The following is a 27,639-nucleotide window of genomic DNA, read 5'->3' as shown; positions in this document are numbered from 1 at the left end:
AAAATTTTTCTTTGCTATATTTGAATGGTTTGGAAATAAATTAGATAAACATATGGACAAAATTGTTCTTGGTATGTTATTCATTAGCCAATACATTTCTGATTTTATTCTTGTCAATTACCATCAACGCTGCGATAAAGGTTGTGCAGTGTGCGCCACTGATTTTAGTCGACCCACCCTTATTGTAACCAGTTTGAAAAGATTCGAAATTCACTCTCATACTCGTGTAAACACGATTATATACTAACATACATACGTATAGATACACATACTATACAAAATAACAAACACCACGCGTATATTAAACGACAAAAGCAAGAGTACAACTCAGTTAGCGAACAACTGCCAGTGCGAATACGTCTGTGCAGTGTGAATATTTCGGTTGTCAGTTGCGGTTTTAAAAAATTTCTTTGATATACATGCATACAAAAAAGTGTTGGTGACAAGAGTCAGTGAAGTGCCCAGTCAGTCTTCGCCTGAAAATGTAATTGAGACCATTGCTAATGTGTTGTTAATTTTATAAATATGTAAAAGAGCGCTATTATCGTCTTCTTTGCATAATATTGCCCGCTGTGTGTCATGATGTTATTGATTTCACATTTAATTTTTTATATTATGTCACAAGAAAATTATATTTTATGAAGACAATCGCAATAGCAAATCGTGAGCTTTTTAGCCACATGAAAGTATACCAACGCTGCCGTTCCGGCTTTTTCTACTAATTTCGGTCGAATAGAAATAATTTCTGCACAAGTCGTGAGCTTTCTGGCCACGTAACATATGATTGAACATATAGTTGTGTTAAGAAATATATATTGGCTGTAAAAGACAAGTTTACAAGATTATCTTGAAATGCAATACTTCACATCTTGCTTACTTGGCCTTCCAGAAAAGGAAGATAGATTTTGCTTAAACTTCTAATCAAGAAACCTAAAAACACTTGAGCTGGCATAATGTACAAAAGCAGCATATTCAAATATTAAACAATCGTATGTTCATACAAGTTCGATGCATTTATATACTCAAGCCCTTGTATATTCATAAACACACAAAAGTACACAAATATGTCCATACATCTATGCGCGTATTGCCATTGATATAACGTTTGTATGTAAGAATGGTTTTTGTTTCACTGGTCTGCCCCATGAATATTCTTGCTTCCCAGATAGACCTAATTTTGCGTTCGAAGGTAACCGAATAATATTAACATCAGAGGGAGGTGGCGCACAAGTATAAAAAGCAGCAAAATGATAGTTAAGAAGCAAATGGGGTAGTAAAAATACCCAGGCAGATGAGTCAGTAAAAAAGTTTTGTTAGAAAATCGATATACTGCGCATAATTTTAATAAATATAAGTGGGAAGTATTTAAAATATTACATTCGATGATGAGCAGAATAAAAACAAATTATATATGAATGAAGATATGATTTATATCTTGGGATTAATGGATATTTTCGCCAACAGTTATGTTCGAAATTATAGGGACAGTAGTGCTTAGTATACAAATGTTGCCAAACCAAGTAAAATATCGGATTCTTCACTTAATTATAAATTCATAATGTATTAAAACGAATTTTGTAATTTTTTACACCCACCACCGAAGGATGGGGGTATATTCATTTTGTTATACCGTTTGCAACACATCGAAATATCCATTTTCGACCCTATAAAGTATATATATTCTTGATCAGAGTAAAAATCTAAGAGGATCTAGACATGTCCGTCTGGCTGTTGAAATCACGCTGCAGTCTTTAAAAATAGAGATATTGAGCTGAAATTTTGCACGGATTCTTTTTTTTGTTCATAAGCAGTTAAGTTCGAAGATATGCTATATCAGACTATATCTTGATATAGCCCCCAAATAGACCGATCCGCCGATTTAGGGTCTTAGGCCCATAAAAGCCACATTTATTATCCAATTTTACTGTAATTTGTGACAGTGAGTTATATTAGGACCTTCGACATATTTTTGCAATTTGGCTCAGATCGGCCCAGATTTGGATATAGCTGCCACACAGACGCATTTATTGTCCGATTTTGCCAAAATTTGGAACAGTGAGTTGTGTTAGACCCCTCAACATCCTTCTAAAATTTGGCCTAAATCGGTTCAGATTTGGATATAGACCGATCCGCCGATTTAGGGTATTAGTCCCATAAATGCCGCATTTATTATTCGATTTTGCTGAAATTTGGGACAGTGAGCTGTATAACGCGCTTCGACATCTTTCCTCAATTTGGCCCAGATCGGTCCAGATTTGGATATAGCTGCCATATAGACCGATCTCTCGATTTAAGGTCTTGCGCCCATAAAAGGCGCATTTATTGTCCAATATCGCCGAAATTTGGGACAGTGAGTTAAGTTAAGTCCATCGACATATTTCTCCAATTTGGCCTAGATCGATCAAGATTTTCATATAGCTGCCATATAGACCGATCGCTCGATTTAAGGTTTTGGGCACATAAAAGGCGCATTTATTGTCCGATTTCGCCGAAATTTGGGACAGTGAGTTGTATTAGGCTGTTCGACATTTTTCAGCAACTTGGCCCAAATCGGTTCCGATTTGGATATAGCTGCCATATAGACCGATATCTCGATTTTAAGTCTTGGCCCCATAAAAGGCACATTTATAATCCGATTTCCATATCCGTGTCGTATATGGTTCAGATCAGTTTATTTTTAGATATAGCTACTAAAAAGACCAATATTTTGTTATACACAATTGAACAATGACTTGTACTTAATAGTATTTGGTTCATATCTAAACATATTTCGATATAGCTGCTATGGGGACCCCATTTACATATTGGGTTGCCCAAAAATTGCGGAATTTTTAAAAGAAAGTAAATGCATTTTTAATAAAACTTAGAATGAACTTTAATCAAATATACTTTTTTTACACTTTTTTTCTAAAGCAAGCTAAAAGTAACAGCTGATAACTGACAGAAGAAAGAATGCAATTACAGAGTCACAAGCTGTGAAAAAATTTGTCAACACCGACTATATGAAAAATCCGCAATTACTTTTTGGGCAACCCAATATATACCCGCGGTGGTGGGTATCCAAAGTTCGGCCCGGTCGAACTTAACGCCTTTTTACTTGTTTCTTTTCCTATATTTTGCGATTACTTTTTTAAAGACAAACAAATTTTAGTGGTAGTTTCCATAAGTTTTTTTTTTATAAAATTTCTTCTTTAGAACTGAGGGAATAATCCACTTAACGATAAAGTATCTAAAAAAGTAATCGTTAAAAATATTGATTTTCACTGTGAAACACGAAAGTTAATCTGAGTTGCACAAATATAAAACAGTATATTTCACTTATAGTCCACATGTTTCGTTGCAGGAAATTTGTGGCTTATATCGTGAATGGGAGTAAAAGCTAATTTGTATTAAGTCCATTTTTTGGACAATAAATGAATTCATATACAATAGTTGCTTATGGGCTATATGTGAAATAAGAGATTACACTTTCTTATTTGAAAAATTTTATATTCGCAGTAGGACAATACCGCAGAACCAATCCCTGATGATGGTATAGAATGTTTACCTCCCAGTCAGAATGAGGTCCAAGCAGCAGTAACCCGACTAAAGAATAACAAGGTAGCAGAAGCCGACGGGTTACCCGCTGAACTATTTAAGACCGGAGGCGACACACTGATAAGGCGTATGCATCAGCTTATCTGCGCAATCTGGCTAGAAGAACGCATACCCGATGATTGGAACCTCAGCATACCATGTCCCGTACACAAGAAAGGAGACAAGACGGAATGTGCCAACTACAGAGGAATAAGTCTCCTCCCCATCGCATAAAAGATACTCTCGAGCGTACTGTGTGAAAGATTAAAACCTAAAGTTAAAGAGATAATTGGGCCCTATCAATGCGGCTTTAGACCTGGTAAATCCACCCTAGAACAGATATTCACACTGCGCCAAATCCTGGAAAAGACCCGAGAAGGACAAATTAACACCAATCATCTCTTTGTTGACTACAAAGCCGCCTTCGATACTTCTTTACATTCAAAGGTATTTCAAGCCATGTCTGAGTTTGGTATCCCTGCAAAATGAATAAGACTCTGTAGGATGACACTTGCTGATACGCGTTCCTCAGTAAGAATAGGAAAGAATCTCTCCGAGTCATTTTATACCAAACGAGGTTTCAGACAAGGAGGCAGCCTATCGTATGATCTCTTTAATATCCTGGAGAAGATTATACGAGATGCAGATGTGAATAGATATGGTACACTAATCACAAGAGAGCACGTGCTACACGCCTATGCCGACGATATCGATATAATAGGTCGGTCACCGGAAGTAGTAACTGCAGCCTTTGAAAGAATCGAAAGAGAGTCAGTGAAAATGGGTCTGGCAGTAAATGGAGATAAGACGAAATGCATGGTTTCAACCCCCAAAAAAGCCTTGCACAACCGAGCAGATAAAAAGAATGGAGAAAGTTGGGAACCACAACTTTGAGACAGTCAGTAACTTTATCTACCTCGTCACCGCCGTAACCGAAACGAATGACACCAGTTTTGAGATAAAGCGAAGAATAATACTGGCAAACAGATGCTACTTTGGACTAAGTAGCAGTTTAGAAACAAGGCCACCTCTCAACAGACGAAGACTACACTTTACAAGACACTGATACTACCCGTGCTGTTATATGGTTCTGAAGCATGGATACTTGTGAAAGCAGATGAGGCAGTGCTTGGAGTATTTGAGAGAAAGATTCTTCGTATGACCCACGCGCTGTATGACGGCGATAGCATAGTTACACTCATCAAAATACAACGGCTGCGTTGGCTAGGTCATGTTGTCAGAATGGATGAAAAAGCTCTAGCAAAGAAGTCTTTTGAAGGCAAACACGGTGGAACACGCAAACCGGGAAGACCAAAAGCGCGATGGAAAGATCAAGTTGTGGGAGACTCCTCGAAACTTGGTGTCAGAGATTTTAGAATGAGCGCAGAAGATCGAGGCGCTTGGAACGCAATTCTACGTTCGGCTAGTGGAACAAATATTCTGTCGTAGCCAATTAAAGTAAGTAAGTAGGACAATGCTAAAATTTTACACCTAAAAATATTGGTTTTCGATCATAGAAAGTATGAAAATTTTTATCGCGATCACATTTCAATTCATATAAGCTATGTCCGTCAATCTGGTTGCCGTAAGCACACTAACTTTCGACGAGTAAAGCTAGCCGCTCGAATTTTTGCACAAAAACTTCTCATCGACCTAGGGCCGTTGGTGTTTTTAATGGTTAGAATCGGTTCATGTTTAGATTTGGCTCCTGTATAAGCCGGTCTATCAATTTGACTTATTGAGGTGCTGGGACACTTGTGAGGCATATACCTTAGGCTATCCGCCGTGTAAACTTCTTCACTAAGTGGTGTTGCTCGGCGGTAATCCGTCCGGACTCGGCAATAAAAAAATAGTTTCCATTTAATTGAGCTTTAGTTTGTAATTAATATCGCGCATGCCAAAATATACATCTTGTTATGAGCGCTTCATATGCAAGCGAAAATGGAAATTATCGCTAATGGACTATAAAACGAACGATTTGGGAGTTAAGTGATTATACTTGCTAAAAGTTATCATTTTGGACTATTTCTTAAATTCTACTATATGCAGAGTGGATTACAAGCGAAATATACTGTACTCTGATTTGAGTTTTAACGATTTTCCACAAATTAGAAATCGGATTAAGTTCCGGATACTTTGGGGTCACATTGCACAAACTTTACGATGTAATATTTAGATGACGGAGTCGATAATTTGTGTACTTATACAATTTAACAATGGAATTAGTTTAGCTGTAATATGTAAATGTTTTTCTAAAAAAATTATATCTTTATCTAGAAAGCAATCCAAAAGTATAGAGTTCAATGAAATTGCAAAATAAAGAGAAATAAAGGAAGATTAAACATGGAGACCACGAGCTTGATGCATCTTAACACAATTTTTATATAATAAAAAGGTCAAACAACAAAGCAAATCATTTGAGTAATTTAAAGATATGATGTCCTGGCTACGAGAACCATAAGCTCAGAAAGGTCATTGGGGTGGTCTAAGCCCGCCAAGAATAGTTTTAGTCCCCCTTCTCCTGTAAAATTTGAAAAACTACTCTACAAAATTCTCAAAGAATTTTCCCATCATAGTTTTCGGAACTGCCAGCAATTCGGCCATTTTCCGATAGTAAATTTCCAAGTTAAATAACTTTTACATATTGTAGTGGAATTGAGTGCTATCAAGTTAATTAGTTCACCCTGAGATAAATCAGCTGTTTGGTATTCAAAAGCTGCTTAGTATAATATTTATTTTTAAGAATATTAATAGTAGAAGGGAACCTGATTAAGTTTGTCATTATGTACGAGGAATTGTCAATTAAAGTGTTCGCTGCCAAACTGTTGGCATAAACTAAAAAATACTTTTTTATACCCTCCACCATAGGATGGGGGTATACTAATTTCGTCATTCTGTTTGTAACACATCGAAACATGTATCTGAGACCCCATAAAGTATATATATTTTTGATCGTCATGTCATTTTAAGTCGATCTAGCCCTGTTCGTCCTGTTCTGTTTAAAGGAGTAAAGCCATTCGCTTCAAATTTTGCACAAATTCTTTTTATTAGTGTAGGTCGATTGGGATTGTAAATGGGCCAAATCGATCAATGTTTTGATATAGCTGCCATATAAACCGATCTTGGGTCTTGACATCTTGAGCCTCTAGAGGACGCAATTCTCATCCGATATGACAGAAATTTTGTACACATCTTCTATCATGACCTTCTACATACGTGTCTAATATGGTCTGAATCGATCAATAGCTTGATACACCTCCCATATAAAACTATCTCCCGATTTTGCTTTTTGATTCCCGCAAGGCGTAATTCTTATCCGAATGAACTGAAATATTACACAATGACTTCTACAATGTTCAGCATTCATTTATGGTCAGAATCGAACTATAACTTGATATAGCTCCAATAGCATAACAGTTCTTATTCAATATTCTTTGTTTGCCTAAAAAGAGATACCGCGCATAGAACTCAACATATGCGATCCATGGTGGAGGGTATAAAAGATTCGGCCCGGCCGAACTTAGCACGCTCTTTCTTGTTTTCTTTTAAGCACTCTTAAGTGCTCAAAAAACCCTTGCACCGGCATTAAAGAATGCCTCCAAAAAAACACATGAGATTGCTAGTGGCGTTATTAAAGCGCCGGTATAGAAAAAAAATGACAAGCCAAAAAAAAAGAACACAACAACATTGAGTTACTACCACTACAATATTTCTTCTTGTTGCAGGGTCACAATGTTTCGATCTACCCATATCTGAATAGGTTACAAATAAGCAAGTGAAAAGGCGTTTAGTTCGGCCGGATCGAACTTTGGATACCCACCACGTCGGGTATATATGTAAACCACCTTTCGTCAAAATCCGGGGAAAAATCTAGGCCAATTTGCGGAAACATGTTGAGGGGCTTAACATAACTCACTGTCCCAAATTTCGGCGACATCAGATAATAAATTCGCCTGTTATGGACCCAAAACCCTAAAACGGCGGATCGGTCTATATGGGGGCTATATCAAGATATAGTCCGATATAGCCCGTCTTCGAACTTAACCTGCTTACGGACATAAAAAGAATCTGTGCCAAGTTTCAACTCTATAGCTTTATTTTTAAAGACTGTTGCGTGAAATCAATGTTTTGATACAAAAAAATTTTTGCAGAGGCTGGTCCGATTTTTGACTGCTTTGTACAGCTTGGAAAATTTACTGTACCTTTGAAGCAATATATGTTAATGAGCGGTTCTCCAGTCAAAAGTTATGAATTTTTTAATCAAAAAAGATAATTTCATTGATTTGTTACTATAAAGAAAATTTCAAATTGATAAAGAAATAAATTCGGCAATGATAAAATAAAGTACCGGCCCCGGTACTATAAGGTACCGTAAATAAAGTACCGGCCCCGATGGAGGCCACCGTAGCGCAAAGGTTAGCATGTCCGCCTATAACGCTGAACGCCTGGGTTCAAATCCAGGCGAGACTATCAAAAAAATTTTTCAGTGGTGGTTTTCCCCTCCTAATGCTGGTAATATTTGTGAGGTACTATGCCATGTAAAACTTCTCTCCAAAGAGGTGTCGCACTGCGTCACACCGTTCGGACTCGGCTATAAAAAGGAGGCCCCTTATCATTGAGCTTAAAAATTTGAATGGGACTGCACTCATTGATATGTGAGAGTTTGCCCCTGTTTCTTAGTGGAATGTTTATGGGCATAATTTGCATTACCGACCCCGGTGAAAATTTAAAAAAAAAGTTTACTGTCTTGTACACTTTAGAAGATAACCCACACTATAAATGCGCTTTTCACAGCCCGAAAAAATGTTGTAGGGCCGAGGTGACCAACTTTGATCGCCCACCAATAAGCCACCCTGGGCCCTAAAACATTACACCGAATCTGACTAACACGTCAGTTATAACGGATAGACATATGAACATATCTCTATTCATTCAAAAATAGCAGAATTTCTTTGCACTTAATGTTTTCTCATCCCATATATACACATATAATGATTCCGCCCAATTTCCACTATGTAGGTGTAGAATATTATATAGTCGACATCGCCCGACTTTTACCGTTGCTAACTAATTTTTGGTTGGCAAGTATGCAAAAAAAAACAAACCAAATATTATACCAAGAGTTAGTGAGTTTTGTTTCAGGCTATTACCGTCATCTATGCGTAAAGAGGGCTAGTTTAGGGACCATCCTTATGAATTGTTACGTGAGTCTCAGTAGACGGCCAACTTTATCTAGCCAAACGTATTAAAATGTAAGACAGAGCTTTTATGCGCTTCCTTTTTGTCAAAATGTCAAACCTTTTAACATTCTCGGGATTCACTATTTAAGGGTTCGTCTTATCACATGAACAACTGTGAAACTCCAAATGCAATTAGAAATGAAAAATGTGTGAAAAAACGCATGGACTCAAAGGTAGCAGTTAATAACAAATAATCATAGTGTTATATAAAGGAAAAAATTGTACTGGTTATGTACAAAAACAAAGATGGGTTGGGTTGAATAGAGGGTGCGGATATTAATCCGCCCATGCCACTATCGGCTAAGCCAGTAATCGGCTTGTTGTGCGCTCAAAAACAAAGATATTTTGTGAAAGTTTTTCACAACTATTCGAAAGTAGAACAGAGTACTATCCGTAAGATTGTGGAAGCCAAAATACATAATTTAATTTTTTTTGCAGTTCACGCCTCATGTTATTTGTGACATTTTGAGTCGGCATACTTTGACAATCTCAATGTTCGGGGCCTTTATACTTTTAGTTTACGATGTACCGCTAACGATATTAATCGTGACTCATATTCATAAAAATCCAGTAAGGAAAGACAAAAGTCGGGCGGTGCCGACTTTATAATACCCTACACCTACCCTATAAACACAAAGTACATCTGATTCTTACCCATTTTGATGGACCTCGGCGGATGTATTCAGATAGATTATTAAAATTCCTGTATCAAAGCAAATATGTTCAAAATGTTATAACTACGGTTGACAAATGGCAACAAATTATCCCAAATCTGATGAACAAATACATAGGAGCTGTATCTAAATCTGAACCGATTTCGACCAAACTTTATAGATATTGTGGAATTTGCCGAGCAAAGCGTTGTGCAAAATCTTGGGAAGATTGGCCAATAAATGAACTTGCAGTGGGTCTAGGAGTGAAAATTTGAACCGATTTCTATGAAATTCGCAGAGTCATAAGAAAATCCTTCCTGCCAAATTTCGAGAGAATCGGTTAACAAATGACCATTTTATTGCTGCAAATCGGACGATATGGAAGCTATATCCAAATCTGAACCGATTTTTTCCACTTTCAATAGGCTTCGTCTCTAGGCCGAAAAACATGCCCGTACCAAATTTGAAGATGATCGGATGAAAATTGCGACCTGTAGTTTGTACACAAATTAATATGGACAGACAGATCAACGGACGGACAGACATGGCTAAATCGAATCAGAAAGTGATTCTGAGTCGATCCGGATACTTATCAATGGGTCTACCTCTCTTCCTTTTGCAATAAGTTATAATACCCTGTGCCACAGTAGTGGTGTAGGGTATAAAAATTGAGTTCACATCGGCCAATACGATATTGTAGAAATTCAGTATATCTATTGTATTATGACAATCTTAAAATATAAAATTTTTTCTGTTTGTATCTTTAAATCTCTTTAGTAGAGGGTGAGTCGTCAATAACTTTTTTTTATTTTTTCAGATTTGTTTTTCGACGATAAGTTTCTTGAGTCACTACTATGGCAAGGAAAAACATCTCCATCCGATTTGAACCATACTTCAAGAGAGAAAATTTGGGGACAGATGATTCCGAATATGAATCTACATTAAATCAATCGCATTCAGATCATGGAAGAATAACAGAAGAAAGCTTATGCACACGTGTTCCTCCGGCATATGTTACCCAAATTAAAAGTTTAATTGAAACACCCATTTTGCAATTCAAGCGGCAACGAATCATCCCGGACGATGATATTTCAGCATCCAGTTGTTTTGAGGAAGGTGAACGTGCTGTGGATATTGCTTTGGGTGCCGATCATACACGTTGGACGAATAACACAAGGTATAAAACATCGAAGACTCGATTAATATCTAAAAAATCCAGTACAATTGGCCAGAATGCGGTCGATATGAATGATTGCTTAGAATCAGGGTTATCTCCATGGCCCGAATTTCCTAACCAATGGCCAGCGTCGGTAATGGAAACTACTTCAGCTATGACATTATATCCATATTATAACAGCAAATTTACAACGTCAAGAAAGGAAGATCAGAGATTTCGCAGTCACTATTCAGAGATTCCACGTGAATATTCTACAGAAATTAACCCCGCTAATATTTACAATAGTCTATATAATAATTTTGAAATGCCAATTTGCAAACAATCTGTCACAAAGAACACTGAAGTGTCTCTTCCAGATGGAGTAGCACCAATGCCACTTTTAGCTGGAAAACCATTTCAATGCAATGGGATCCTGGAAGAAGATATTCGGCGTGAATTGGACCCTCATGTTGCCCAAATGCTTGCCAATCGACCCCATCGCAAACGCGTCAACAGCGAATATCTCATTAAGGGTCAAAGGTACGGTGTCCATATCAAGCGAAGCGGGAACATACTAGTAATAATTAAATCAATGTGTTCGCCTTCCGAAAATAGATCGAAAACAGACCACAAATTATATGATAATTCAAAAACAAGACCTACATTATCCCTACGCAAGCAACCATCTAATTCGGTTATTCAGCGTTTGGCCGGAAAACCATTTATCTGTAATTGTATATTGAAAGATGAGGTATTACGTGCATTGGATCCACATGTAGCCAATATACTGGCAACACGATCCTATCGGAAACGTGTTCATAAAGTGTTCGAAATTAAAGGTCGGAAGTACAGGGTACTCGTTACACGGGGTGGAGATTTGATAGTTAAACTACTGACCGGCAAAATAGATGAGCAAATTGAAAAATCATCAAAGTCACTGAAATCATCAAATGAAAAAACTTCATTGAACCCAGCTAAGTTGGTCGAGTTTGGTGCCCTGTCTGATGTATCATCAGATGAAATAGAGCCAATAGTAGGGAAACAGTTAAAATCGAAAGAATTTAGTCGTGGCTTAGATCAACATGTTGCTGCGGATCAACTACGTGATGTCGAGAAAAGTATATCAGAAACTGCAACTTCGAATCCTAGGCAGCGTTTGGCAGGCAAACCATTTACATGCAAAGAAGTACTTGAAGAGGAAGTTCTACGTGAACTGGATCAACATATTGTTCAAATATTGGCCACTAGAACATATCATAAACGTGTCAACAAAAAGGTTGAAATTAAAGGTAAAAAATATGGTATACATGTAAAACGGTGCGGAGACTTGATAATCAAATTATTTGATTCGACAAAACCGGCTAAGTCTGCAGAGTTTGATGAACTATCCGATGTATCATCGGATGAATCAGAAGATGTAATTAAGAACAGCCCACCGCTTAAACCCAATCAGGTATCCACCAAGAATTCTTTTGAAGCCACAGATATTGTGAAAGAAGTTGGGCATGATATGGAGCTAGATAATGCAATCTCCACTGCGAATACTATTGAAACAAGGATACTAGAAAAAACACCTTCACCATCAATACAACGTGCAACGGGCAATCCATTTGCATGCAAAAAAGTCATAGAAAAGGAGGATTTACGTGAATTTGAACGACAAGTAGTTCAAATTCTGCCCACTAAAACTTATTGTAAACTGGATGCATCATCGGATAAATTAGAAGGAGAATTTAAGAAAAACCCATATGACAAGCCTAATCAGGTTTCAACCGAGAAATCTTTAGCGAATAATATTGAAACCGGAATACAAGTAAGAACGTCTCCACCATCAACGCAACGTTTAGCAGGCAAACCGTTTGCATGCAAAGAAATCCTAGAAGAGGACGTTTTACGTGAGCTGGATCGACATGTTGTTCCGATGCTGGCCACTAGAACTTATGATAAACTTGTCAAAAAGAGGATTGAAATTAAAGGTCGGAAATATGGTATCCATGTAAAACGGTGCGGAGACTTGATAATCAGAATATTTGATACTACACAGCAGGCTAAGTCAACACTACCTAATGTATCATCAGATGAAATTGAGGAAAGTCCACCCTATCATGTTTCAACCAATAAATCTTTTGAAGTCCTAGATATTGTGGAAGAAAAAGTTGGACATGAAATAGTTAATACAAATGTTAATACAGTCTCCACTGCGAATAATGTTGAATCCAGAATACGAGAAAAAACGCTTCCACCACCAATACAATGTTTAGCGGGCAAGCCATTTGCATGCAAAGAAATCCTTGATGAGGAGGTTTTACGTGAATTGGATCCACATGTTGTTCACATACTGGCCACTAGAAAATATCGTAAACTTGTCAATAAGAGAGTTCAAATTAACGGTCGAAAATATGGTATCCATGTAAAACGGTGCGGAGACTTGATAATCAGATTATTTGATGCAACACAAGGGGCTAATTCAACACTATCTGACGTATCATCAGATGAAACTGATAAAAGCCTACCTGTAAAGCTCAATCAGATTTCAACGCAGAAATCTATTGAAAATATTCTGAAAAAAGAGGTTGGATTTGAAATGGAGCAAGAAATTACTATTAATGCACTTTCAGCCGTGAGTAATATTGAAACAGGATCACAAATAAGAACGCCTCCACTACCAATACAACGTTTAGCGGGCAAACCATTTGCATGCAAAGAAATCCTAGAAGAGGATGTTTTACGTGAATTAGAACGACATGTTGTTCCCATGCTGGCCAACAAAACTTATGGTAAACTTATCAAAAAGAGGATTGAAATTAAAGGCAAAAAATATGGAATCCATGTAAAAAGGTGCGGGGACTTGATAATCAGATTATTTGATTCTACACAACAGGCTAAATCAACAGTATCGAATGCATCATCCGATGAATCAGGAGAAGAAATTAAGAAAAGTTCACATGTTAAGCCCAATCAGGTTTTAACCAAGAAATCTTCTGAATCCATAGATATTGTGAAAGGAAAAATTGGGCATGAAATGCTACTAGATGTAAATATTGATGCAATTTCCGCTGCGAATAATATTGAAGAAAGAATACCGGAAAGAGCGCCTCCACCACCAATGCAATGTATAGCGGGCAAACCATTTGCATGCACGGAAGTCCTGGAAGAGGAAGTTCTACATGAATTGGATCAACATGTTGTTCATATATTGTCTAATAGAAATTATCGTAAACTTGTCAACAAGAGGTTTGAAATTAAAGGTCGAAAATATGGTATCCATGTAAAACGGTGCGGAGACTTGATTATAAAATTATATAATGCGGCGAAGAAGGCTAAAGATGCAGAGTTGGGAGCTTTGACGGAATCATCGGATGAAAGCGAAGACGAAAATATGACAAGCTTATCTGTTCAGTCCAAACACTTATTGGCAGAGAAACATCAGAATGTAGAGAAGTCATAACAGATGATTTGCAGTCACAAATCATTCGGGAAAATATGGTATCAACATCGGATATATCCTCCGCAGAAAGCGATAATGACATTATACAAACAGATTCTAAGATCCCCAAGCAGTTGTTGGCTGGTCGGCCATTTGTTTGCGATGAAGTTTTAGAAGAAAATGTCCGCCAGATTTTGGAACGGCATGTTGTTCATATGCTAGGAACCAGACTTTATCGTAGACGCTGCGACAAAGTAGTTCGTATAGACGATAGATCATTTGGAATACACGTAAAACGCAATGGTGATGTTATAATCAAGACCTCACTTCACATTGTCTGATATTGAATATATCATTAGGCGATTTATACATTATTAATCTGAATTAGTACATTTTGATTAAGTATTATAGTTCTGAAATCAAAGCAAAGTAGTATCAATAAATTATGCGTGTCTCTGTGGAAGGCAATGAAATTGCCTATCTCTATTACTTAGTGTTTAGTATATATTTTATTGTTTTATATAAATATGAATTGAATGTAAATAAATTAACAAAAAAATCTTTATTTTTAAGAAGATATCACTTATTTCACACAGCACAGCAAGCAACAAATGTAGGAAAAACATACTCAATAAATTGCATACTATTTTTAATATAATCGTTGGCACATCGGGCTATGGTAATGAAAACACTTACAGCCCTGTGGTGCATAGGTATGCATAACCATCTATGGCGCTTAATCTTGATGCGAACAGAAAAAAATCATCCATCTGGCCATCCCTAATCACAGGAATAATAAGCCGACAATTCAGCGGATAAGAGTTTACATTCACATCACACTAGAATTAATTGTTTTATAGAACTCCTTTCAAGCAATTAGCTTAAAACAAGCAATTATTTATTTCACATGTTTTTAGCTTATACGTTTTTATACCCACCACCGTAGGATAGGGGGTATATTCATTTAGTCATTCCGTTTGCAATTCGAATCGTCGTAAAATTCTAAGACGATTTAACCATGTCCGTGTATCTGTCCGTCCGGGTCCGAAGCTCATAAAAGTTTTATTTTTCATCCGATTTCGCTGAATTTGAAGCAGTGAGTAGCTTTAGGCCTCTCAACATAGGACCAAAATAAGGTTCAGATCGGACTATATTTGGATATAGCTGCCATATAGACCGATCTCTCGATAAAGGGTCTGAAGCCCATAAAAGCTTTTGTATTACCCGCTTTCGCTGAAGTTTGAAACAGTGAGTTGTTTTGAGCCTCCCGTTATCCGACCTTAATATGGTTTAGATCGGACTATATTTAGATATAGCTGCCATACAGAGTATGAAGCTCATAAAAGCTTTTTATTTATCCGATTTCGCTGAAATTTGAAACAGTAAGTAGTTTTAGGCCAACTGCCATTTGACCCAAATATGGTAAAGGTCGGTCTGTATTTAGATATAGCTGTCATATAGACCGATATGTCGATAAAGGGACTGAAGATCATAAAAGCTGTGTTTATTACCGAATTTTGTTGAAATTTGAAATACAAGCTTCAACAGTGACTTATATTTATTAGACCACTTAATGACGAATTTAGAAAGGTGCTGATGAAGTTACATGGCGTAACAGAAATCGTGATCCACTAACTAGTCAAATTGTTTTGAATAAGTTTTTTGCTATGCTATTCTTTGAATAGAAAGCATTGAATACGATTTCGAGCTGGAAGATGTTCAAAAAATCACGAATTGCTAAGAATTAAAAAAAAACAATTATGAATACGATAAAATTTTATTTATAAAAGGTGATTTTTTAAAAGCTATAGAATATAGTTTTTGAAAAAAAAAACGTAAAATTCGAAAAATGCATGCAATTTTTGTTTGAATCGCCTCTCAATAAGTCCATTGCTACGCGTGCTGTGTGGTATCTGGTACCGTCTTGTTGAAACCATATGTCATGCAAGTCAAGCTCTTTTATTTTGGGCAATCAGAAGATAGATATCATCTCACGGTAGCGCTCATCATTCCCAGTTATGTTACGATTCACATCATCTTTGAAGAATTACGGTCCAATGATGCCACCAGTCCATAAGCCACACCAAACGGAGACTTTTTTTGGATTCATTGGTAGCTCTTGCAATGCTTCTGGCTGATCTTCACTCCAAAATCGACAATTTTGCTTATTTACGTACGCATTGAGTTAATAATGAGCTTCGTCGCCGAATGGAAAAAACGCGCGATGAACTTTCTTAAGCACTCACTAGAGCACTCACTTTGGTAATAAAATTCCATAATTTGTAAGCATTGTTCCTTTGTAAGACGATTCATGGTTAAATATGGACCAAACTGAAGATGTTTGACAGTGAATCAAAACACGAAACGTGCGTGAGCAGTTTAAACCAGTGTTGCCAAAAAGATAAAAGCTAAACAAACACCCTTTAAATAAAATAACTAATTTTTTGTTTTGTTGATATGTAATTTCTTCGAATGAGCGTAAGTTAAAACTAAGTTAATATATAAAAAAAATATCAGAGTTCATAAATGTTATATTTTTAAATTCTAAACAATTTTTTGCATTTCAGAACGTTTAATCATTGAATAAATGATGACAACGTGTTTCGATTTTCCACGTGTTGCGATAATTAATAATCTTCTTATATATAAAAATCAGTTTGTGTTTGTTTGTCTGTTCTGTATAGACTCAAAAACGGCTGAACCGATTTTCTTGAAATTTTCACAGTTGGTGCATAATGATCCCTGGGTGAAAATAGGGTACTACATTTTTTGATATCTGAAGGGGGCGCACCTTCCCCTTACCCTTATTTGCAGAAACGCCAGATCTCCAAGGGCGATTTAAGCGAAATTTTGTTTGCACACTTACAGTAACCTAAAAACAAAAATTTGGTAAACAAATTTTGGATGCGTTACCTAGTGCCCCACCCCCAAAACCTACCAAATATACATATAGACTAATCACGACAATATGGGACTCAAATGAAAGGTATTTAAGATTGGAAAACGTATCTGATATCCAATTGTCGGACGAAGTGTTTGGGAGACCACCCCAACCCCCAAAACATCCCTAAATTGGACATATTTACTGACCATGGCAATATGGGACTCAAATGAAAGGTATGTGCGAGTAGAATACGAATGTAATATCAAAATGTGCGACCAAGTGTTTGGGGGCGTCCCTCTCCAAAAACATAGCAATATCGGGCTTAAATGAAAGGTCTTTGGGGGTAAAGCATGAATAAAGCATAACACCAATAACACCAAATAAGACGTATTTGCTGACCATTGCAATATGGGGCTCCAATAAGAGGTATTTTAGAGTAGAACATGAATCTGATATATATTTTTAGGGCCAAGTCACTGAATGGCCGCCCCATTCCCCAAAACTCCCCACATATAGTATATGTATGCTGACTATAGAAATATGGGGCTCAAATGAAAGGTACTTGGGAGTAGAATCTGATATAAACAATCGGGTCCAACTGTCTGGGGGACGTCCCATCTCCATAACAACCCCCAAATAGTACGTATTTGCTCACCATGGAACTTTGGGTCTTAAAAAGAGTACAGCTCGATATTGGTAGTCTTTTTATTGCTGACTTTTCAAATAACGGGGTTAAATTAAAGGTATTTGAGATTAGAAAACGAATTTGATATCTAATTGTGCTCTACTTTCAATGGCTATTTGAAAGTAGAGCATGATGCTGAAATATTTTCGATCTAAGTGCTTGGAGGAACGCCACACTCCCCAAAACACCCCTAACTCAGTGCGACACCTCTTTGGAGAGAAGTTTGTACATGGCATAGTACGTCACGAACGCTGCCAGCTTTAGAAGGGGAAACCACCGCCGGGACGTGAAACCAGGTGTTCAGCATCATAAGCGGACATGATTACCTCTGTCCTATGATGGCGTCCACCGTTTTGTAAACAAATAAAAACGCTATAAGTTTGGACCCACCGGAATTTGAAAACACACAGCTGTGTGTTGGCAAAAAATAAAAGGCTCTATCGCACTTCATGTTCTTGTTTTATGACATGTCACATTTTATGTATCATTGGTATTTCATTATGTGTGTCAAAATTACCAATTTACATACGACTCATCATTTTTGCTATCACACTAGTATGTTATTTTAGTATAACATAACCTTAAAAATGTGAGCAATTGTGGCTGATGAGTAATTCTAAACCAAATTTTTAAAAATTTATTGCTCTTCATCCTATGGCATTTAAGAAATTTATGCGAGTTCAATAATTTCATAACAGTTACGAAATTGATATTACTTGCTATAAGTTTGCTTTTAAATTCCCACGTGTAAAATATGAACACAATATTATTGAGCTTAAGGCTTTTTATATTGAAAATATATTATCGGAATATATCTTGATATAGCCATATTCCTGTTATCTGAATACGCTAACATTTGATGTAATGATTTGTAAAAAACCCTTCGGCATCAGAACAAAATTTTGATTAGATCATATATATAAGCCTCTGAAAAATGTCATAAAAATCGGTCCAGATTTAGATATAGTTCCCATTTAGATATATCTTCCATTCAGCTCTCCCAAAAGACAGCCAGTGCGACAAAGTGCCGGACTTGGTCAGTGTTGTATTCATTTCATAGAGTCACTTTCGAAATTTCTTCGAGAAAAATACAACCTTACAATGCACGTCCTTTGAAGTCCCCACGCCTAAAGATTGCCTATGATGAACCCCCCTAACAAAGGGTCGAACGCTTTAAATCATGGTTGGTGTGGTGTACCTCCTATGGCTTTTCGTTCACTTAGCTCATCTCGAAAGAGAAATTAGTAAATCGTTTTGTGTTATTTGTTAAAAAAAAAGGTATTATGGTACCAAATATATGGTATTATATTTGGTACCATTCATGAATAAGGAAAGGTACTCTGTTCGTCTTTCGAATGAACAACAGTAAAACTCTTTATAAAATAGTATCCATGAAAAAAATGGTATTTTTACGCTAAGGACTCAATGAGGGCGGTTAAAAACAATTAATCATTGTATACTATGATCCTTTATCCTTGTTTTGGTATAACAAATGGAACAAAGTACCCCGTTTTCCAATTAATTATCTTATTAAGATAAGAAGGATATCATTAAGTTCATTTCGATTGAGAGCATTGTTTTTCATCATCCAAGCACTGTACAAACCACCATGACTTTCATTTATACAAATATCGTAACAGGAATGGGAAGCAAATTGTCAGAACTTACCGCACAAAGAGCATTGAAAAGAAATGTGGTGTATTTAATAGTCGCTGTAGCACAACCCATATTCGTTCCCCAAATTTAAATTTAAAAGTGTTATGTGTTCTTACGCAAATGGTTTAGATTGAACTAATGCTACGCTGAAATTGTAATAAGCTATTGCTTTTTCGTATTGAGATTTTCCAGAATTTCTAATCAGGCGTCTATTATTGCTCCGATAACATATCATCGTTTGAAATGAAATAAAGGCCCAAAACACTAACCATATCTACGTAAATTTCTTTCAAATTCATTCAAGTATATTACCATACAAAATTAATTAAAATAAGCAAATCGTACCCCTTCTGGCGAGCTCATTTTTTGCAAAACAACTCTCTCTCTCTCTCTCTCCCTCTCTTAATTTCTACCTTTCAGGACTGTTGTCGTCACTTGAAAACTTGTACATGTGTGTCGACTTTGTACAAGTTAGCTTATATCAATTGTTATCTGCTGTTTTTCTTGGTTCTTCAAATCGACTATCCGTATTGTGTTTATTCGCATATATGGGTGTTTCCTATAATAATTAATTTGTTTTCGAAATTAAAAAAAGGTAGGGAAATAGTAGTTAATAAATGTGATCAATACAGGGTGGCTGATGAATATTGCTACAATGATGAATATTGCTACATTTTTTTTTCGGTGTATGGAATACATTTTTCTTTTATTCATGTTAAATTAAATTATTAAATTAATTATTAAATTATTATTAATTAAATTAATTAATTAATTAATTAAATTAATTATTAAATTATTATTATTAAATAGAAAAAAAGTTATTACATTTTTTTTTGGTAGCGGCTTTCATCAGCCACCCTGTATGTCGATACTAGAGCAAATCGGGTAACCTGAAACAAAAATTTGTCTGAACATTAAAGATTTGATCCAAAGACCATGAACTTCATTTAAAAGTGCACAATATATAACTTATGCAGGATACATTTCCCTTGGTGAAAGATTTTTTATTTTATATTGAGAAATTTTGTAATAAACTCTAGTTCAACAGATCCTCAACTCTTACTATTAAAGACAAAAATCATTTTTTTTTATGAAGCAAGAAATATTTTTTAATCAAGCTTGAAATATCGTTGAGGTAATAAATCGCAAGTGCAAATTTTCCCATGAACATCCAATTAAAGAACAGGGACAAACTTGTCACATCTCAATAAGTGTTGTCCGGTTCAAGTTTAGGCTCCTTTTTACAGCCGAGTCTGACGGCGTGCCGCAATACGAAAAATCTTCGGGGAGAAGTTTTTACATGGCATAGTACCTAATACATTTCGCCAGCATTATAAGCGGATAAGCACCGCTTAAAAATTTTTCTGGTGTTCTCGCCAGGATTCGAGCCCAGGCGTTTAGCGTGTCAGGCGGAAATGTCAACCTGTATGCTAGGGTATCTTATTTAAAGGAAATTAAAATTGTAGAATGTTTGATAAAATTACATTCTAAACCAGTTTAAAATTCAAAGATAAGGTTTTTAAAGCATTTTTGTGGTTTGGTCTGCTCCTTTAGCAAAAAATTGCTACTGTCGCATTTTCCGAAGACTTTCTGTTGCTATCGCAAGTATTTTTGCTAATCATACCTAAAGATGGCCGGATAGAGATGGCCGATTATATATTTACGATATAATCGTGGCGACGATTGGAAACCTGGATGGAATGCAAGATGTTTCGAATCGGATATCTGAGACAACATGAGGCCTCGTGCGGAAACTGCTGTCAGCAGCACAGTCTTGGATTGACGGAACGCTGGTATAGCCATCTGGAAGTTCATGCTACTCGGATGGATTAAAATTGGTGGACTGAGTGGGCCTGGGGTCCACATTGAGGACCCAAAGACTAAGATCTGTTTCAATTGAGTTGAGTTCAATTATTTGTATATGCATAAGTACAATTAACAGGAATATTTTTTTTTCAAACCAAGGCCTAAGCTTAAAATTTCCAATCGCTTGTCTGAATATTGTGAAGTAGTTTAAATTTGAAATCCTGTAAATATAAACTCATGAATTCTAAATCCGCCAGAATAGTCAAACATAACAAATGGAAAACCTGTCCAGTGCAAGTCAAATGTTCTGAATTGAATGCGAGCTCAAAGTTGAACTGGCAAGTTATGGATATCATGCGAAAACAAACAAAAATAAATGATTAATCGTGATTTGTACAAAAATACGAAACAGCAATTGTTGAAAAGATATTTCCTAAAGATCGTCGAATAAGCCCCATGCCTTTCTTTAAATGACTAATGTGGTCACGGGTATTTTTTGCTTGCATCTTGTGTCCACACACTTTACGCTTTTCCATATTTTCTATCAAACCTGCTTTAAAGACAAGCATTTCGTCAAAAATTAAGATTCTCCGAAATAAAGATCAAGAAAAATCCAAAAAAGCACATCGACCGTTTTTTTTTTGCTTTAAAACTACTTAGATTACGTAAATCGAATTACGAGGTAAATCAAAATTAGGTTAGGTTAGGTTGAAAAATAGGGTGCGGATATCCGCTTCATGCCACTATAGACACACACCTAAGCCAGTAATCGATTTGTAGTGCGCTCGAAATTATAAAAGTTCTAATTACAAAATCCTTAATTGTTTTCCATTCCACGCTTCTAAGATGGTACATGTCTAATACTGTGTCCCCACCTTAGTACCGGCGTCTGTTAACCGATAAAGCCGGGCAATGGCATAGGAAATTATCCAACGTCTCATCTTCTTCTCCCCAGCCCTACACATATTATCACTTGCAGCACCGATTTTACATAAGTGAGCTCGTAGTCCTATGTGTTCCGTTATGATACCGAAAGATATATTGTACTAACCTCCTTCTTACTTCCTTTCAGTATTAGCCTCGTGTTCTCACAATCCGAATCTCTCATAGGATGTTCGCCGTGAAACCAATTGTTTCACTGTTCCACAGTGTTACATGCGCATTCGTAGACCACGGCCTTAAATCGGGCTACGTCGACCCGGAAGGCTTCGGGTTTACCAAGTTTATTGACGGCAGTCCTCTGGCCTTCAATGCCAATCGTCTGCTCTGAAATTCCCCGAGTTGTATGCCATATGCAAGAACCTTTCGTCCCTTCTCCATAGCTGATTCGGGTCATTACATCGTATTATAACATCGTCTGTGTAGCAGACAGGTTCAAATCCCTCCTCAGTCAGCATTCATAATGGATCATTTATGGTAGCAGACGGGTTTAAATCCCTCCTCAGTCAGCATCCGCATTCCATCATTTATGGTGGTCACACATAGAAGTGACGATAAAATGCCCCCTGTGGCGTGCCTTGTGCAAATTTTTCCCTTACATTAATGTCATGAGACCCATATTTGTTTCCCACTGATTCAATCCTTAGACCCGCTACTGGTCTAAGGTGTGTCGGTCCGCACATTGTTAAAAACCCCTGGATGTCTATGCATACCGCCGATTTGTACGTCTTTGCATCGAAAGATTCTTCTATTTTATGTACAACTCCGTGCAGGGTAGCCTCCACCGACCTTCCCCTGACAAAGGCATGCTGTTTGTAATTGAGCTGTTCGCTGAATGTCTTTCTCTTTATCATGGTGTCCACAATACGTTTCATGGTTTTGAGCAGAATACTTTTCATGGTTTGAGTATAGGTCTGCAGGCCTATGGTATCTCATAACATGTTTTGTGGGGCTTTGGTATAAATACCATATTCAGCTCCTGCCAGGCTTTCGGAGTATATGCAAGTCCTAGGCATGCTGTAAAAATAGCGTCAGATCCGGGTCCGGATGCTCCTCAAGGCTTCCTTTGCAATAAATTCCGTATTGATAAGCCTTCGATCAATCTCATAATTTCAATATTCCGGCGCCTCCGTGAATCCCGTCGTATCCTAGAGAAAATGAGATTTCATCAAAAGCATCAACATGTCCTCCGTTGTCTCTGCTCTCACTCCCACGTCGTCCACTAACATTTCAGTTTGGTCGTGAGTTTTTGGGAGATACTTTTCATTAACGCTATTGACTTGTTCACAGAAAACCTTCCAGTAGGCAAGTTTTGCCGTTTTGGTGATTTTATTGTATTCCTTGATCCGTGTGTAATACACATCCCAATATACTTCCGCTTTATTGCAACGTGCTCTGTTATAGAGTCTGCGGACCTTTTTCCCAATATTGCGAATCTCCCCGGTCCAGGGTTTTCCTTGGGCTGATTTCTTTCTGGAAGAGGGCAACTATCTTCGAAAGATCCCACTAGTGCAGTTGTAATCCTGTTGACATTGTCATGTCAACATTGTCTATGCTTGGACAATCTAAATTGTATTGATCTAAGTCTACTTCTGATTAGTCTTCCGAATTTTGTCCAGTTGCTTTTTAACTTATAAAGGAAGCTTATAGGATTCGGCGCTGGCCGTGCTATTCTTAACCTAATGTATCGATGGTCTGAGAAGGAGTGCTCCATGGAGACCCTCCGATCCTAATCCTCATTGCTCAGATTTTCCGCACATACTATGACATCTAAAACCAATATTAAGAGTTATTAGGTAGTATGTATTCAAGAATTCTGCCAGGTCTTGGCCTTGCTTATTACTGTTGGAACTTCTTCACGAAATGTGGTGAGAGTTCGCATCGCACCATATTAGTACCTCGTTTCCTGTATGTTTTGCTTTCCCCATCAGCCGTTGCAGCTCCGACGTGGGTGGCGGTGTCGTTGAGTCGAAAGGCAGATAAAGTGTTGCCAGGTATGGTCCACCGTCACCCTGTCTCATCACTGTTGCATACGATGTTGACAACTCTGGGGAAAATATATAGTTTAAATTTTTATGACAAAAAACGCAGGTCCAAGTTCCAGTGTTAGTTTAGAATAATTGGTAGTTGTTTTGTTCAGAAACCTTTTTTCGGGTCGTCCATGGCTCCTGAATTAAGGCAATATGAATCTTCCCCTTGCTGATTTTGACTTCAATCAGCTCCAGTAAATGGGCTTCTTGGGAGTAGGTGATGGTCTCATGGTCGTCTTCCTGTTCGTTAGACGGCATTGAAATTCTTGTCACTGCACTGTCTGATGTTTGAATATTATGATCTTTGCATATCCTAGTCTTCCGAATCTTGAGAGAGTCGGTTCTGTTTTCGTCGTTGGGTCCCTGTTCGTTAGGCTGTGTTTTAATGTTAGGATCTTCGCTTGTTCTAGTTTTCCCATTATTGACACATTCGGCGATGGTCTCATCGTCAGCCTCCTGTTTGTTAGGCGGCATTGAGTCACCTGCCACTGCACGGCCTGATGTCTCAATATGAGGATATTGGCCTATCCTAGTTTTCACAATCTTGAAAAAGACCGCCTTGGACCCGTTGTACGCCAAGCCCTTAGTCTTAGCCAAACTTATCACGGAGACTTCATCAATGCCTACCACAATGAGGGTTCCTTCCTCCTTCTCCGTCCAGTGGAAGACGACCCATTTCTCTTGCCTAAGAATCCCAACATGAGTTCCTTCGCAAATTTGCTATCCTATCCCCTGATGAAGACTATTGCCTTTGTGAGCAGGGGGAAGTCCATATTTCTCTCCAGGTCGAGCTTTGCGCCCTGCCAAGGAGTGTGGATACTTCCGACGATCTTTTTGACGAAATCAACACATTCTGCTGACGCAAAGTGCAGCGTAAAGATGTCCCTCTATACGCACAGCTCATCATTTGTATTGGGGGATCCTCCTCAGAGTTCCACACATATTCGAAATTCGCTCTTTAACCAGATGCTCCACTTGAAAACGATGATCTGGTGAAATCCTACCGTATGCACAGCCGACATTGATGAATGCATAATTTAACTTATCTCTGTTGTGCTTTTTTGGCACTCTGGCATAAGAGAGGGCTCCTTACCTTTTTCAGCGACCTTCTTCCCCTTCCGTGATGGCTGTGTCGTCCTTTTAGAAGTCACAGTCCTCCATGAGGACTCAGGGCCGTGCGCGATTTCTTTGTTCCTGTTCCGACTTTGTCTCCCTCCGCAGGACACTGTCTGGAGTCTTCATTGCGGCAGGGTTGGCTTGGTCTTCCCAGAGTACTTGAAAGAGGGAGCTCTTTTTCCACATTTTAGCAGTGTTACGAGTATGCCCTGATTCTCTGGGAGATCTGATTCTCTGCCCAGCTTCCGTAGAAGTACCTTGAATGTCAGTTCTATCCAGCATCCTGCACTTTCGCCCGATTGCGCTGCCGGTGCATACTGTCTCCTTCGTCGTGCCCAGGATTTCTTTCTCGGTCTTAGTTTAGCGAAGCCAGTTTTTAACGACATAAATCGAGGTATTACGAGGTATTATTTATTTTAAAACTTGTATTTCTCTAACAAGTAGTCTTTAAAATAACTCGTTTGTTTTTGTATTCAAATACTTTTGGAATCTTAAAAAATTATGTTAGATTTAGTAGACATATTTTTCATAATTTTTCTGTCGGGAAGACAAAAAAAAAATTAATATTTTTTTTTTATTGCTGGCGTTTTACTTTTTGTTGCCCCCACTACGTCAGTGGCATGCAAATGCATATTTTGCCCATGAACATTCCACTAAGGAACAGGGGCAAACTCCTCAAATATCAATGAGTGCAGTCCGATTCAAGTTTAAGCTCAATGATAAGCGGCCTCCTTTTTATAGCCGAGTCCGACCGGCGTGTCGCAGTGCGACACCTGTTTGGAGAGAAGTTTTACATGGCATAGTATCTCACAAATGTTGCCAGAATTAGAAGGGGAAAACCACAGCTGAAAGTTTTTTCTGATGGTCTCACCAGAATTCGAACCCAGGCATTCAGCGTCATAGGCGGACATGCTAAACTTTGCCCTACGGTGGCCTCCACGTCAGTGGCATGGTTGGCAATAATATCACACACTCTTTTCAATCTAACCTATAAACAAACTGCTTGGACCACTGTCGTGAGGTTAAGGGAGTTTTCTCTTTGATCTAGCAGCAGCCAATGGTATTGATATATCCTTGTAGCAGTGTAGGAAATCCCCAGCAGTATGACTCCACATTGTCCGTGTCAGAGTTTGATATGAAGTATTGCAGACTGGACTTCCATGTGGGCTTTAGAGTGTAAACCGAAGAATTGAGATTGGGTATTTTGAGAAGGTTACCCAACACTTAATTGTGTTTCAAAGGAATATATGTGTGTTTCAGCAAAAACATAATGTTTTAATGACTGTTGGTATATTTATCTTCCGTGGCCCAGGCCTCCATTACATCCATGCATAACGTAATTTTGAATTCAAAAGTTGCCTCCTTACTTTCGCAGATCTCTTAAGAGATGGCTTAACAGATCGAAATTAGCCTGTTCTGGTTGCCTGGTTACAGTGATACCAGGGATTTGTAAAACAGACAAGCTTGCAAGACTAGTATCCGTCATGGCAGACGTCTCATCAACGTCTCATGTGCAAACATGCTAATACACTAAATACTGCAAGTAACGATTTATGCAGAAGATGTGAGATGTTCCATTGCAGATTCCTATTTCTCTTTATAAACGATCTGGCTGGTTTCCCGTTTTGAACTAGAAGGAAACTTCTTTCTTCTGTCCCTGTGGTATTACAAAGGACCTAAAATGTCTAAGTGAACCTGATTACAGACTGTCACTTAAACCTAAACTAACCCAGCAGCACAGCAGTCAGCCGAACGACTACGGTCGCCTAGTGATCATCCCATTCCGTCCCCTAGAGAACAAAGGAAATCGATAGTATTTAGGGCCCAAGAAACTTCTCTTGGACTCTTTAAGAAGGAGAGCCTGGTTCCAATAAAGAGTTTCCATAGCGCACAGTAAGACTATTAACTTCCAACTTAGCTTGCATATTTGACGGCAGCAAATGAGACAGCGTTCATTAGAGACAATGACTGCTTCAATTAGATTTGAAAGAGAATACATTAAGGCTGGTATGCCTCGTGCAACTGTATTAACGTTCTTTAAACGTCTGGTTTACCATCGTTCCATTGTTGGGATGTGTACCGAAGCATGTTGTGATAAGAATACAAATTGTAAAGATTGCCATAGTAGTCACATTTGTTCCTTAGCATTGGGCTTAACCGCTACTTACTTAGTATGATTGATAGCATTGAAAAACTTCAACCCTCAAACAAGTTTCCAAGCATGTTGAAATCTATTGAAGTTACCCTTCAATAAGAAATACTTCCTTTATATTCGGGACATTAGTCGCAGTTATATTTATCTTCAAATCAGAACACCCAAATGTTAAGGTGATGACATTGTGGAACAATTCCTTATCGCTGCACTGATAAAAACCTCAACTTATAATCCACAAAGCGAACAATGAATACATACATGATAAAGTGCCTCGACATGTATTTTTGGTATGCTCAGCGCCCACATTCTTACTCGC

The 27,639-nt window shown here is 37.7% G+C and overlaps 2 protein-coding genes across 4 annotated transcripts in view; one reads left to right on the top strand and one right to left on the bottom strand.

The window, feature by feature from the left end:
- LOC106094640 (protein late bloomer) overlaps nt 1-19,393 on the bottom strand; it is a 47,645-nt gene extending 28,252 nt beyond the window's left edge. The window contains exon 1 of the mRNA XM_059369817.1: nt 19,290-19,393. Coding sequence (XP_059225800.1) covers nt 19,290-19,349 — 60 coding nt within the window. The 5' untranslated portion in view covers nt 19,350-19,393. The remainder of the gene's footprint in view (nt 1-19,289) is intronic.
- LOC106081366 (uncharacterized) lies at nt 343-14,617 on the top strand. Of its 3 annotated transcripts, none has more exons than XM_059370501.1 (3): nt 343-484; nt 3,499-5,034; nt 10,287-14,617. In XM_059370501.1, the coding sequence occupies exon 3, from the start codon at nt 10,324-10,326 to the stop codon at nt 14,071-14,073; it is 3,750 nt and encodes a 1,249-aa protein (XP_059226484.1). In that variant the 5' UTR covers nt 343-484; nt 3,499-5,034; nt 10,287-10,323; the 3' UTR covers nt 14,074-14,617. The 3 variants fall into 3 exon arrangements, with proteins under 3 accessions (XP_059226484.1, XP_059226485.1, XP_013098717.2); XM_059370502.1 differs by having other exon boundaries at nt 3,499-5,038; XM_013243263.2 differs by lacking the exon at nt 3,499-5,034.
- Nucleotides 19,394-27,639: the final 8,246 nt, after the last annotated feature.

This window comes from Stomoxys calcitrans, chromosome 5, assembly GCF_963082655.1.
Source record: "Stomoxys calcitrans chromosome 5, idStoCalc2.1, whole genome shotgun sequence".
NCBI classification, from domain to species: Eukaryota; Metazoa; Arthropoda; class Insecta; order Diptera; family Muscidae; genus Stomoxys; species Stomoxys calcitrans.
Note: the sequence above shows the minus strand (reverse complement) of the source record. Positions and strands in the feature narration are given on the sequence as shown.